Genomic DNA, 15,229 nt, shown 5'->3' on the forward strand with positions numbered 1-15,229 from the left:
TTTTCTTCAATAAAACATGGTAACATACAACAATTGTGACTGACAGGAGTGAAAAGTAACCACATGACATTTTAGTTACTGTGATTAAGTCTTTGTTTGTATTGCCCAAAATGTGGCCCTCGGGCCATTTTTGGCACAAAGCTCATTTTATTTTGGCCTTTGGATATTGTTAAGATAAAATGAATTGTTAGTTACATATGGGCTTTTAGACCAGTAGTTGGTACATTGGTCTCTCATGCGCATACTTGCCAACCCTCCCGATTTTCCCGGGAGACCCCCAAATTTCAGTGCCCCTCTCAAAAATCTCCCGGGGCAACCTTTCTCCTGAATCTCTCCCGACTTTCCACCCGGACAACAATATTGGGGGCGACTGCCTTTAGCGTCCTCTCTCACCTGAAAAGGAGACTATTATATATGTCTCCGTTATCCATAGGTTCATCTTTAATCCATAAAGTAGGCAGGTACGGAGTTATCTCTCAGCGTGTGTTTATTCCAGCCGGCATGTTAATACACTGACAGACAACAGCCGGATTCCCATCATGCTTTGCTTCAAAACTACGGCAAGTGGTAATGTCCGATAACATAACAGAGACGAAGCAGAAGAATGAATAAGAGAAATGGTGACGACGAGTAAGAAGAAGTACGCTTGCAAGTTCCAAAATGATTGGAAAAAATAATTTCAGTTCATCCAGGACAGCTCGAAGGGGAAGGAGTATGCTGCCTGCAAATTTTGTAGATCAGACTTCTCCGTTGACAACGGTGGCCGAACGGTTATACCGGTACTCATTAATGAACGGATTTATATATATATATACATATATAATATATGTGTGTGTGTGTGTGTATGGGTGGGAAAAATCACAAGACTACTTCATCTCTACAGAACTGTTTCATGAGGGGTTCCCTGAACCCCTCATGAAACAGTTCTGTAGAGATGAAGTAGTCCTGTGATTTTTCCCACACATACATATATTGCGCCCCACCACGGTATCGAGCACTATTCTCTGAATAATCTAATTAAGACACACATATATATATATATATAAGAAATACTTGAAAATATATACACCCCCTGCTACCCCCCTCCCCCACCTCCCGAATTCGGAGGCCTCAAGGTTGGCAAGTATGCTCCTGCGGACGACTCAGGTTGGAGCCCTGGTCGTTACAGAAAAAGCAGGGACTAAACCAGGCGGTTTAAAAACACATTTTTTGAGTATTACACTAATTTCTTACAGTCCAAAGTGCAGCCCAAAGGCCATTTGCGGCCCGTCGCACGTCCTCGAAATACTAATACAAAAATGATCAAAAGTTGAATGACATAACAAATAGGTGTAAAAAAACGGGGAACATTGCAAAGTTGACACTAAAAACATTGATTAACAAAATCGCTTAACTTACCGTATTTTTCGGACCATAGGGCGCACCGATCAGCCGATCTATTCAGGTCTATTTTCATACAAAAAGCGCATTAAAGCGGTCATATTATGATTTTTTTCTAAATTTAAAACACCATTTTGTGGTCTACTTAACATGTAATGGTGGTTCTTTGTTGAAGGTGTTGCATGGATTATGTTTTACAGATCACCTTCAAGTAGTTTTGTGGGCGATCTCACCTATGTGAGTGAGTGTGAGTGAATTATATTTATATTTTCTTTAGTGACTCAAAGCGCTTTACATAGTGAAACCCAATATCTAAGTTACATTTTTAAACCAGTGTGGGTGGCACTGGGAGCAGGTGGGTAAAGTGCCTTGCCCAAGGACACAACGGCAGTGACTAGGATGGCGGAAGCAGGAATCGAACCTGCAACCCTCAAGTTGCTGGCACGGCCACTCTACCAACCGAGCTATGCCGCCCCATATGTGGCTCACATTCGACAGTGTCTTCTCCCCGTCATCTTTGTTGCAGCGGTGTAGCGTGCAAGGACAGGAGTGGAAGTGTCAAAAGATGGAACTATCTGTTTTTAATGACATTCAGACTTTACTTAAATCATTAACAGAGTAGCTTGTCCTCATCCGTGGCTCACTAGTGCAGCAACAACGCCAGAAATGTCCTGCGAAAAACCGTCCGAATGAAACCCTCTAATAAATAAAGTTCTGTGGGTGAATTATGTAAACTCACGACAGTTTTTAGCACTTTGATAGCCAGTCTACTGGCAGATATAGGTAAGAACTTTACGCTTCTTTATATTAGAAATGGCAACAGCGGAAGATGAATGCCACATAAGAAGGTGGAGAAAAAGAAGTGTATTACTACGGAGTCGCCACGGACTACAATGGAGGATATGCACACATTTTCAGGACTTATGCAGATCCCAACTAGACATCATCAGGTACCAGAAAGTACGAAAAGTTGGTTTTGCAACCATATCAACTAGTATATCATGCAAAAACGCAGGTTCCAGCCATTGAAATACTTTGTATAGTTCAAAACTTGCGGTTATGAGAAAAAATCATAATGGCAGCTACAGTTTTCATCTTAAAAATATAAAAAAAATTACATGGAAATGTTAGGCGGGTCGGATTGAAAAGCTTAACGGGCCACATGTGGCCCCCGGGTGTTATTTTTCCCAGGTCTGCTCTAGAGTGTGAATGTTGTCTATTTGTGTCGTGGCAGGGCCCGAAAGGGACAAGTTGTCGAAAATGGATGGACGGATGGATGTTTTTACTGTAAATTTACTAATATTTACACATTGTACTTTTGCTTGAGGCAGTCATGCAGTATTTCCACCTGTGCTGACTGAAAATGTGTCCTACCAGGCAGTGGTCAAAGCCGTGGAGCTGCTGGCACTGGAAGGCAAGATAAAGGAGAAGACTTACGGCAAGCAGAAGATTTACTTTGCTGATCAGGTTGGCTGACTTGGATGGACGAACAAACGGATGCTCTTGTTTTAGTAGAAGCTAGGTAATGCATTCTCTACTTCTTCCCAGGCTCAGTTTAAAGACGTGAGCGATGCAGACCTGAAGGCCATGGACGGTCGCATCTCCCAGCTCAACGAGGAACTGCAGACCCTCAGCAAGAGCTGCAGACAGCTGGATGCAGGTACACTGTGGACACACTGAAGTCACCTGTGGGCTTAAACTGTGCAAACATGAACATGTAGCAAACAATTTGAAGGGGTCATCGTTTTTTTTTCTACAAACCCCGTTTCCATATGAGTTGGGAAATTGTGTTAGATGTAAATATAAACGGAATGCAATGATTTATTCAGGTGTACTGGAGAGGAGGCTACGTCGGATAGTCGAACCTCGGATTCAGGAGGAACAGTGTGGTTTTCGTCCTGGTCGTGGAACTGTGGACCAGCTCTATACTCTCGGCAGGGTTCTTGAGGGTGCATGGGAGTTTGCCCAACCAGTCTACATGTGATTTGTGGACTTGGAGAAGGCATTCGACCGTGTCCCTCGGGAAGTCCTGTGGGGAGTGCTCAGAGAGTATGGGGTATCGGACTGTCTTATTGTGGCGGTCCGTTCCCTGTATGATCAGTGCCAGAGCTTGGTTCGCATTGCCGGCAGTAAGTCGAACACATTTCCAGTGAGGGTTGGACTCCGCCAAGGCTGTCCTTTGTCACCGATTCTGTTCATAACTTTTATGGACAGAATTTCTAGGCGCAGTCAAGGCGTTGAGGGGTTCCGGTTTGGTAACCGCAGGATTAGGTCTCTGCTTTTTGCAGATGATGTGGTCCTGATGGCTTCATCTGACCGGGATCTTCAGCTCTCGCTGGATCGGTTCGCAGCCGAGTGTGAAGCGACCGGAATGAGAATCAGCACCTCCAAATCCGAGTCCATGGTTCTCGCCCGGAAAAGGGTGGAGTGCCATCTCCGGGTTGGGGAGGAGACCCTGCCCCAAGTGGAGGAGTTCAAGTACCTAGGAGTCTTGTTCACGAGTGAGGGAAGAGTGGATCGTGAGATCGACAGGCGGATCGGTGCGGCGTCTTCAGTAATGCGGACGTTGTACCGATCCGTTGTGGTGAAGAAGGAGCTGAGCCGGAAGGCAAAGCTCTCAATTTACCGGTCGATCTACGTTCCCATCCTCACCTATGGTCATGAGCTTTGGGTCATGACCGAAAGGATAAGATCACGGGTACAAGCGGCCGAAATGAGTTTCCTCCGCCGTGTGGCGGGGCTCTCCCTTAGAGATAGGGTGAGAAGCTCTGCCATCCGGGAGGAACTCAAAGTAAAGCCGCTGCTCCTTCACATCGAGAGGAGCCAGATGAGGTGGTTCGGGCATCTGGTCAGGATGCCACCCGAACGCCTCCCTAGGGAGGTGTTTAGGGCACGTCCAACCGGTAGGAGGCCACGGGGAAGACCCAGGACACTTTGGGAAGACTATGTCTCCCGGCTGGCCTGGGAACGCCTCGGGATCCCCCGGGAAGAGCTAGACGAAGTGGCTGGGGAGAGGGAAGTCTGGGTTTCCCTGCTTAGGCTGTTGCCCCCGCGACCCGACCTCGGATAAGCGGAAGATGATGGATGGATGGATGGATGCAATGATTTGCAAATCATTTTCAATCCATATTCAGTTGAATGCACTACAAAGACAAGATATTTCATGTTCAAACCCATAAACGTTATTTTTTTTTTGCAAATAATCATTAACCTGGAGTTTCATGGCTGCAACACGTGCCAAAGTAGTTGGGAAAGGGCATGTTCCCCACTGTGTTACATCACCTTTTCTTTTAACAACACTCAATAAACGTTTGGGAACTGAGGAAACTAATTGTTGAAGCTTTGAAAGTGGAATTCTTTCCCATTCTTGTTTTATGTAGAGCTGCAGTCGTTCAACAGTCCGGGTTCTCCGCTTTCGTATTTTAGGCTTCATAATGCCCAGACAAGCCGGCGGCGTTTCTGGATGTTGTTGATAAATGGCTTTCGCTTTGCATAGTAGAGCTTTAACTTGCACTTACAGATGTAGCGACGAACTGTATTTTTTTTTTGTCCTGTCCAGCTTCTCAGGCAAATCATAAAACCACTGTATTTAGTGACAGTGGTTTGTTTTCTGAAGTGTTCCTGAGCCCATGTGCCCACATATGCAGTCCTCTCCAAGGTATCTCATAGTCATTATTGTCACTGACGTCCCCCTTGGTGTGTGTTTTCCTTGCCCTTATGTGGGCTCTACCGAAGATGTCGTTGTGGTTTGTGCAGCCCTTTGAGACACTAGTGATTTAGGGCTGTATAAAAATCATTGATTGATTGATTGATTCATAATTTGTTTTTAAAACAGTGACAAAAAAGTGGGACCCCAAAAATTTACTGTGGGACTCCATTTTTATGACTTGATGGGGTCCCTGGGACCCCATTTTGAAAATTCTTAGCGCCAACACTGATGGAGAATCGGTGCGTGCAAAAAAGCAAAAGCAGCAGGCGACAGTGGCCTGCGGTCCGGTTCTAATACTAATCAAATATCATCCCGGGGGCCATAGAGATCTGGCCCCTGGGCCTTGACTTTGATACATAGGCACTATTGGCTGTCTTCATACATGTGACATTTGCGACACTTGGGCTTTGTACAACTTGTCTGTCTGTACAGCGATTTGGAACGTGTAAAAGGATTTGTCTGTAACTCAACCTTGCTTTCTTTGTGGAGGTATATCAGGCACGTCCAACCGGTAAGAAGCCACCGGGAAGACCGTGGGTCCCATAGTCATCTCTGAAGGAGAGTCCCGCCCCCTGGCGGAGGAAACGCAATCATTTTGGCCGCTATAAAATTACTGATAATTTATTTGAATACAAAAATACTTCTGACCACTAAGTTAATGCTAAACAAAAACTTTTATTTACATCAAAATGACGAAAAGTCCATTGTTCTTAGCATCAACAGCAACAGTGTAAGTGGCTGGAAGGCGCCGACTAGTGGTGAGTATAAGTAAAGGCAAGGAGATGTTACAGACAAATCCTTTTACACATTGAAATCACAAGTCATACACGACAGAAGTGTCGCCAAAGTCATGTGTAAAAAGACAGCCAAAAAGTGTTTCTGCTTCACACACGCCGCTCGATTTACGAACTGATATTTTTTCATAATAAGGACTGATATTTTTTTTTTTTTACACAGACAAATCATAAAACTGACAGATATTTGTTTACGCAGACAAATCATATGTATGTATATATATATATATATATATATATATATATATATATATATATACATATATGTATATATATACACACACACACACACAGACAGACATGTGAATTGGATTACATATACGCGGATTGAGATTCGCGTTAGCAAATATTTTTGCAACAATACTTCCATAGCGAGGCTACTGACAGATATAAGTTCAAACGATACGCTACTTAGTATTAGAAATGGCAACAGTCAAGGATGCATGTGCATGTACGAGCCAGTCTACCCCACTAGAAGATAGAAAGGAGGAGCTCATTGACTAGAGCTTTTTAGATAAATCTCGACCATGTGTATACTCTATATTGGGCAAATTCTAAATGGCTCGTTAGGTGCAAGTACGAAGGAAGGCAAATTTGTTTTATAAATATCGGGCACCATGGTTTGAATTTATATTTTCGGGAATTACACGGATCCAAAATAGCTGACACAAAAACAGATACTAATAGGTAAAAAAAGTTGGTTTTGCATAATAGAATCCCTTGAAGTGTTCCACCATATATGAAATATTGACATTATTCACATTGACAAAGCAAATCAAGGATTGCATCAAGTGAAAAATACATCTTCCATACAATAAACACAATTATGCTATACTGTTATTAGAATGTCAACTAGTTGGTTGAAGTTTGAAACACTAGCTGTATATAAATAATTAAATCATTACATTTTTCAATTAAATATACCATTAAATTATTTAAAAAAGTTTATTCCTTTTATATTTCTCTGTTATATTTTGACAATTATTAACCAACTTTAAACTCAACAAAATGAGTTATTTCTTACTTCTTTATTAATAAAAGCAGCTGCTCCTGTCATGTTAATACTGCTCACAGCCACTTGAGGGCATGAAAGAACATTCACAAGTGCGCGTCCTTTCCTTGCATTCACACTGAAGTGTCTGAAGTGAAATGTGTCATTTACAGTAGATTTCCACGCCGTTTTGTTTTGTTGCAGACCTTAAGGAGCTCAACAGCAGTTTGACCACTCAACAAATGATCTCCGAGATCGGGAGGCTGAAAGAGGAGTGCTCAACAAGCCGTGAGCGTCTGGAGAAGATCAAATCTGCGAGCAATCACGTCACGCCCGTGGAAAAGGAGAAGGTTATGGAAGTTTTTGTTTTTTTCCCCTAAAATTAGCAGTGTTATACATGTTTACAGTTGTGAGTTAATGTTAAAGTGTGCAATTTATAAGGAAACAGACTTTTTTTTGTAATTACCACTTTTGACCCAAAATATTTCATTTGCAGGTTTTGAAAGAGCAAAATGTGTATGTGAAAGAATGGCGCAAGAGGAAGCGACTGGTAAAGTTGATTTCAACTAAAATAGTCTTCAAGAACCGTGATACATAAATATAATCATCACTTTGCTTAACTTCCTGTCAGGCTTCGGACATGATGGACACAATCCTGGAGGGATACCCCAAAAGCAAGAAGGAGTTCCTGGTGGGTAAAATGCTTTTTTAATGAGTCCTAAAAAGAGTTTTGAGAGTAAAGTGTGTGTTGTTTATGCAGGAGGAGGTTGGTGTGGAGACAGACGAGGACTATAAGGCAGTAGTGCCGACTGTCTGATCCAATTGTTGAATCTATATTTAAAGACTGATTTAGTTTTGTACAATTTATTCTGATTTTAGTTCATCTTACTGCACTCGTGTGTGACGTTTGGCAGATATAATTTACATTTTGTGCCACCTTATTAAACGTTCAGGACAGATGGATCTATCAACAGCATATTTATTTAGGCAGGAGGGACGCTCTGGAAAAAACATACAGCACAATACACTTTGAAGAAGCAAGAGAACAGGAATAATTCAGCAAATATAAAATGTTTGTCAAACGGACACAAGTACAATCTTCTGTGTCCTAAAACATCATTATCCAAAACTCAAATTGGTTTCCAGCAAAACATTGTCTAATTGTATAAATATCTTTAAAAACAAGAACATTTCACCCTCATTATTGCAGGTCTTTTAAAACGGGGGGTAAAAAGTGGATCAACATGATTTTGGTAAAAGGACGGAATGGGAGACCACAAGATACAGAAATTGGGACAGGTTTATTTCACTCACTAAGTACGCCTGAGTTTGAGCCAATCGGGCAAGGCACCTAAAAGTTCTTTAATGTGCGCCTCAGACTGTAAATATAAAAAACATCAACATTAAGTCAAACTGCAGTAATAAGATTGATGTGTATTGATATACGGTTTCTAAATAATAGTGGTCATAGGACAGACTCCTGGCACACACCATATCTTGAAACGGGACAATAAAGGCAAGTCTTATTGAACGCACCAAGCACCGGTTTGTCAGCATCTTTCAATAAAACATGCTTTAAGATGTGTTGTTTGTCAATACAATCATTGGTTACTTATAAAGTTGCTGCTCCTTGACCAGACTGAGTATTTTGCAAGAAATCACAAGCAGCTCTTCATCAACACAACAGATTTACTTTCCACGCTGGCATCTATTTACAAAGTCGCTGATAACTTTCCATACTTGGTAATAACTGATACTCATTAAAACATCAGTGGTCCTAGAGGGGGTCGAAAGAACACATCCTAGTCCTTGGGCGTTCAACAGGGTTTCTGCAGGTATCTAATTTAATGCTTTTAAAAAGGAATTTAATGCCCATGTCCTCCTGCAGATTGTTATATATGGTCGAAATAATACAGTACAGCCTGTATACAGAATTGTAAGAATTTGACAATGATAATGTTGAAAAGTTTACATTAACTGGCCAAATCAAGCACTAATGTAAACATACGATAATAATGCAAGGAACCTTAAACACATTTTTCATTACAATAGTCTTTTTTATCATTGTCATTCAATAATTCTAAATAAATACACCTAAAAAAAACCTGACAATGCACTTCAATTAAATTGTTTTGTTGCTAGTTCATCCGTATTGATGGGCTGAAATATTCCCACACAAGACATTTGGCTTTATATTCGCTTTTCTTCTTATCTTTTATTACTTTGCAGTGCCTCTCACGAGCAAGGCGTGACTTGTGAGGCTTTAATGCCTTTGGACGTGGTACTTGATGCTTTTAAATTTAATTTAAGGCTTTAATTTTCGCAAAATACTTTAATTGCTTTTTAATGACTTGTGGAAACCCTGTTCAACACTTGGCTGGTCTACTGACAAGACATTCTTGAAAACCTAGATCTAACCATGAGGTTGCGGTTAGACTAAGTTGTCATCACCACATGATATTTGACAAAGGACAGAGAAATAAAGGATTTAAAAAAAACAGCACTTTTGCTTAAAGGCCTACTGAAACCCACTACTACCCACTAGTTTATATATCAATGATGAAATATTAACATTGCAACACATGCCAATACGGCCTTTTTAGTTTACTAAATTGCAATTTTAAATTTCCCGCGAGGTTTGTTGAAAACGTCGCGGTATAATGACGTGTGCGTTTGACGTCTGAGGTTGTAGCGGACATTATTTTCCAGCCCGATCCAAGCTATAAGTAGTCTGCTTTAATCGCATAATTACACAGTATTCTGGACATCTGTGTTGCTGAATCTTTTGCAATTTGTTCAAACAATAATGGAGAAGTCAAAGTAAAAAGATGGAGGTGGGAAGCTTTTAGCCTTTAGCCACAAAAACACAGCCGGTGTTTCCTTGTTTAAAATTCCCGAAGATGAAGCTTTACTATGGATCAGAGCGGTCAAGCGAACATGGATCCCGGCTACATGTCAACCGGCAGTTTTTGGTGAGAAAATTGTGGTAATAAGTCGCCTCTTACCGGAGACATCAGGGGAGCCTCCGTCCTGCTGCAGCTGCCGTGACTTCCCTCAGAGACTCTGGCGTCAACACACCCGTGGCCACACCCTTCCGACTTTCAGGTACAATTTAATCTCACTAAAACACTAGCAACACAATAGGCAGATAAGGGATTTCCCTGAATTATCCTAGTAAATGTGTCTAATAACATCTGAATCGCTCCCACTGAAATCGCCTTTTTTTTTTCTTCTAGTCCTTCACTCTAATTTTCCTCGTCTACGAATCTTTCATCCTCGCTCAAATTAATGGGGAAATTGTCGTTTTCTCGGTCTGAATCGCTCTAGCTGCTGCTGGCTATGATTGTAAACAATGTGAGGATGTGAGGAGCCCTACAATCTGTGACGTCACACGCACATCGTCTGCTACTTCCGGTAAAGGCAAGGCTTTTTTATTAGCGACCAAAAGTTGCGAACTTTATCGTCGATGTTCTCTACTAAATCCTTTCAGGAAGGATATGGCAATATCGCAAAATGATCAAGTATGACGGATAGAATGGACCCCGTTTAAATAATAAAATCTCATTTCAGTAGGCCTTTAACTTTGCCGCTATTGACTTAACATGGCCTGTAGATGGACGCTCAGTGGTCACAGTATTAAGCACTCCTGCACAATTTAGCATGAAAAACTCATGTTTTTATCGTGAGTCTCCAACCCTGAGAGAGAAACCCGCACACAAACTATTCAACGTGTTGCTTGACGTCACAATGTGTGCATTTTCACATGTTAAAAGAAACACCGGCCTGGGACTAAAAGACATTCCATTCAAAAGTTCACGATACACGCTTAAAACTATCGAACGCTTCCAACAGATCATCAGAATTGTAAACACCATTTTTAAAATGTCGAAATCAGACAAAAGGCGCCTGAAATACACACTTAGAGACACATGCACGATGTACCATTAACACACCAGACCATCCCGTGGGGTTGGAACTAGCCTCAGTAGACCTGACAGTTGAGCTGTCGCAAGACCCTGACCACGAAATTCCTCAGCATCTATAAACAAAAGAAAGAAAAAAGACGTGTCAAGGCAAGGTTGCAACAGCCTTACGTGGCGATGACCAAATGGACTTGTACCTGAGGCTTGCAGTATTCCTCGATCCAGTTGATCAAGCTGGCCGAAAGCTCCTGGAAGCTGTTGACCGAGATGGAGTTGCTGAAAGAGTCGAAGAGGGAGTCCATGATGCTCTGAAAGATGTCAAACTTGATCTGGTCCGACACCTGGTTGTCGTCCTGCAGTGGGTGGTTCTGGTTTGCCTCTACGATCTGCTCGTAGTTCCTGTTAAGAGCGGGGGGGAAAAAAAAGATCAAAATACTTTCAAAACACAGCAGAGGAAGGAGGATCATTGTCACGTTTTCATGATCTTCAGCGCAGTCACTTCTTTTCTCAGACGGGAAACCTCCTCCTCCTGCTTCCTCTTCTCTTTGTTAAGAAAATTGATGTACTCGATGGCTGCAAGCATTGACAAAAAGACACATTTAAAAAAGGTCCCAACCCCATGTTTTGTACAAAAAAGGCTTCACTAGACATCTTAAAAGCTCTGCCAACTATCTAGCAAAATTTGACATCTCTGTTTTTTTCTGTCAGGATGGGGTGCTGACTGTACAGTTGTGATCAAAATGATTCAACCCCCACAAAATTTTGGTGTTTTAGCAAGTTGGACGTTTATTCCGTATTTTGTTTATAGTCATATCAAATAAAGATGTGTCAAATAGACAAATGCAACTTAAATTGTAACACTGTATTTTACAAAATACTTAGTATTAATATTTAGTACTTAGTAGAACACCCTTTGGCAGTAAAGACATACTTCAAACGTGATACATAAGCGGACACAAGCTTCTTGCAACCATCTACAGGTATTTTAGCCCATTCCTCTTGGGCAAAGGCCTCCAGTTCATTCATAATCTTGGGCTTGCGTGCTGCAACTGCCTTCTTCAAGTCCCACCACAGCTTTTCTATAGGATTTAGGTCTAGCGACTGTGAAGGCCACTCCAGAGTCTTCCAGCCCTTCTTCTGCAACCACTCTGATGTTGATTTGGAGGTATGCTTGGGATCATTGTCCTGTTGGAAGGTCCAACGTCTCCCAAGCCTCAGCTTCGTCACTGACTTCATGACATTTGCAGCTAATATATCCTGCTAGGAAATAGAACTCATAATGCCTTGAACGCGCTGGAGATTCCCGGTACCTGAGGCAGAGAAACAGCCCCAGAGCATGATTGACCCCCCACCATGCTTAACAGTAGGCAAGGTGTTCTCTTTGTAAGCTTAATTTTTTCTCCTCCAGACATAACGTTGATTCATAGGCCCAAAGAGTTCCACTTTTGTCTCATCACTCCATAGAACAGTTTCCCAAAACCTTTGGGGTTTGTCCAGATGATTTTTGGCATACTGGTGTCTTTTTTCTTGTGCCTGGTAGTCAGAAGTTGGGTGCACCTGGGAGTTCTGAAATGGAGGCCTTCATCTCGTAGTGCGCGCCTTATTGTCTGGGACGAAACCTGCGTTCCCCCCTCTGCAAAGTCCTGTTGTAGTTCCTTAGCTGTTACCCGGAGGTTTTTCACCACTGTACGCTTCACAGCATCCTCTTTCTACCACGCCCAGGTAGTGTTTCCACTGTGCCTTTAGCTTTAAACTTGCGAATTATGCGCCCAGCTGTGTCTCTTGGAATGTGTAATGTCTATTTTCTTATATCCATATCCTTTCTTATGAAGATAAATTACCTCTTCTCTTGACTTCTTTGACCACTCCCTGGACTTCACCATGTTGCAAATACACCATTTACCATCTACAAGAAGCTGAGCGTCACAGTCTTTTTCAATCAGTTTAATTGTTGCTCGTTATGGTTCTAATCACATCTACAGGTGTTTTCAACACCTGATTGAAAAGACCTTATTCAAATTCTGTTCTTCAGAGTTATGATCTTCAAGGGGTTGAATAATTTTGTCAATGAGATATTAAGAAAAATGTCCTTTTTTGGTATTTTGTAAAATACAGTGCTACAATTTAAGTTGCATTTGTCTATTTGACACATCTTTATTTGATATGACTATAAACAAAATACGGAATAAATGTCCAACTTGCTAAAACACCAAAATTGTGTGGGGGTTGAATAATTCTGATCACAACTGTACATATTAGAATAAAATGATATTTTGGGATTTTAGAAAATAGCTGCAATAAAAACAAAGAGTGAAACATCTCAACATGGAGTCTGACTACTTTCCGTACCCATGTCACATGTAATGTACGACATCATTTTTAGTTTTTTTAGCAGATAATTTACTTTCATTATTATTATTGAAAATGTAATGTAAAATGTTATAACATGCATGCAAAGAACTCTAAAAACGTTTCCAATTTGACAACTCTTACAGCCGCACTAATATTAAATTTTCATATTAAGTTGTGTGCCGCGTGTCTGAGACCCCTGGTTAAAACATAGCACAAAGCAAAAAAAACTTTGTAAGCTGTGTTATTTCACTTTACATTTCAAAAGAGTCTTGTGGCTCCCATAGTTTTCTTTGAACGGGACGGCGTGGCGCGGTTGGGATATTGGCCGTGGCCAGCAACCCGAGGGTCCCTGGTTCAATCCCCACCTAGTATTAACTTCGTCACGTCCATTGTGTCCTTGAGCAAGACACTTCACCCTTGCTCCTGATGGGTGCTGGTTAGCGCCTTGCATGGCAGCTCCCTCCATCAGTGTGAATGTGTAAATGTGGAAGTAGTGTCAAAGCGCTTTGAGTACCTTGAAGGTAGAAAAGCGCTATACAAGTACAACCCATTTACCATTTTATTTTGTGAAACGGGTCAAAATGGCTCTTTGAGTCATAAAGGTTGCCGACCCCTGCTCTAGATCTACAACTGGTTCCAAACTCTGTTCGGATTGTCATCATCCAAATATGATTAGCAGCAAAGTAGAAAGCAGTCAACTTTGTGGCAATTCAATTTTTAAAATAAATATTACATTTAATTAATATTAAATAAAAGTGTTGCAGTGCGTACAGTTGCATACATTCTAAATACAGTGGAACCTCAATTTATGAACCCCTCTTATTTGCCTACTTTGCTATTTACAAGCTCTTAGATGGAGCAAAATAAACCTGCGTGTACAAACAATGTCTGTGTACTAACACTTCATTTTGTGTCCCGCTGGCAGCCATTTTGTGCTTGCTTGTATTGAGCCATACCACAGAAATGTTTTTAATGGTGATGAGAATGGACTTTTCTGGAAAAGTATGCCAAAGCGGACTTACCTAACAGCGGCGTAGAAAGCTACCTCTCGTTCTGTGGTGCCTCTTGCAAGTGCGTGCACGCACACACGCACGCATGCACGCACGCACACACGCGCGGCCCCTCCTTCCCGCACCTCGGATTTGCAGATGCTAATTAATCAGCTTACGTATTGTAAGTGGGTTTTACTTTTTAAAATGTTTATTACTGTAGCAATATGGTAGTTAAAGTTAAAGATTTTTGTGATTTCTGATAGTTTGTGAGAGCAACAAAGAGACTTCTGTGTGTGTGTACGTGTGTGTGTTGGCAGAGCATCACCAACAGGTTCAGCTGGTTGTCATTGTTGTTTTGGCTTGTTAATAAAGAGGTAGATGATTCACCACCTCCTTGATAAGTTTTTTGATGTACAGTACTGTAACACTTTATATTATGTTCAAAGTGTACAAACCTTCACTAAAATATGGACTTTTGTCTAGGCTGGAGCTCATTATTCATATTTAAAGAGCTTAAAGGCCTACTGAAACCCACTATTACCCACCACGCAGTCTGATAGTTTATATATCAATGATGAAATATTAACATTGCAACACATGCCAATACGGCCTTTTTAGTTTACTAAATTACAATTTTAAATGTCACGCGGAGTTTCCTGTTGAAAACGTCGGGGAATGATGACGCGTTTGTGACGTTATTGGTTGGAGGGGACATATTAGCCAGCACCACTTACGGCTAAAAGTCGTCTCTTTTCATCGCGCAATTACACAGTATTCTGGACATCTGTGTTGCTGAATCTTTTGCAATTTGTTCAATTAATAATGGAGAAGTCAAAGTAGAAAGATGGAGGTGGGAAGCTTTTAGCCTTTAGCCACACAAACACACAGTGTTTCCTTGTTTAAAATTCCCGGAGGTGAAGCTTTACTATGATCAGAGTGGTCAAGCGAACATGGATCCCGACAGTTTTCGGTGAGAAAATTGTGGTAATAAGTCGCCTCTTCCCGGAGATCAGCGGAGCTTCTGTCCTGCTGCAGCTGCAGTGACTTCCCTCAGAGACTGGCGTCAACACACCTGTGGCCACACCCCC

General features: G+C 41.6%; 2 protein-coding genes across 2 annotated transcripts in view; one reads left to right on the forward strand and one right to left on the reverse strand.

Annotated features, from left to right (window-relative positions):
* psmc3ip (PSMC3 interacting protein) overlaps positions 1-8,035 on the forward strand; it is an 8,481-nt gene extending 446 nt beyond the window's left edge. The window contains exons 3-8 of the mRNA XM_061905370.1: positions 2,758-2,847; positions 2,929-3,040; positions 7,079-7,224; positions 7,371-7,424; positions 7,506-7,565; positions 7,635-8,035. Of these exons, the coding sequence (XP_061761354.1) occupies positions 2,758-2,847; positions 2,929-3,040; positions 7,079-7,224; positions 7,371-7,424; positions 7,506-7,565; positions 7,635-7,691 (519 nt within the window). The 3' untranslated portion in view covers positions 7,692-8,035. The remainder of the gene's footprint in view (positions 1-2,757; positions 2,848-2,928; positions 3,041-7,078; positions 7,225-7,370; positions 7,425-7,505; positions 7,566-7,634) is intronic.
* mlx (MAX dimerization protein MLX) overlaps positions 7,838-15,229 on the reverse strand; it is a 20,355-nt gene continuing 12,963 nt past the window's right edge. The window contains exons 6-8 of the mRNA XM_061905369.1: positions 11,271-11,370; positions 10,995-11,196; positions 7,838-10,913 (exon numbers count right to left, since the gene is read on the reverse strand). Of these exons, the coding sequence (XP_061761353.1) occupies positions 10,857-10,913; positions 10,995-11,196; positions 11,271-11,370 (359 nt within the window). The 3' untranslated portion in view covers positions 7,838-10,856. The remainder of the gene's footprint in view (positions 10,914-10,994; positions 11,197-11,270; positions 11,371-15,229) is intronic.

The sequence above is a fragment of the Nerophis ophidion genome, linkage group LG07 (genome assembly GCF_033978795.1).
Source record: "Nerophis ophidion isolate RoL-2023_Sa linkage group LG07, RoL_Noph_v1.0, whole genome shotgun sequence".
Taxonomy (NCBI): Eukaryota; Metazoa; Chordata; class Actinopteri; order Syngnathiformes; family Syngnathidae; genus Nerophis; species Nerophis ophidion.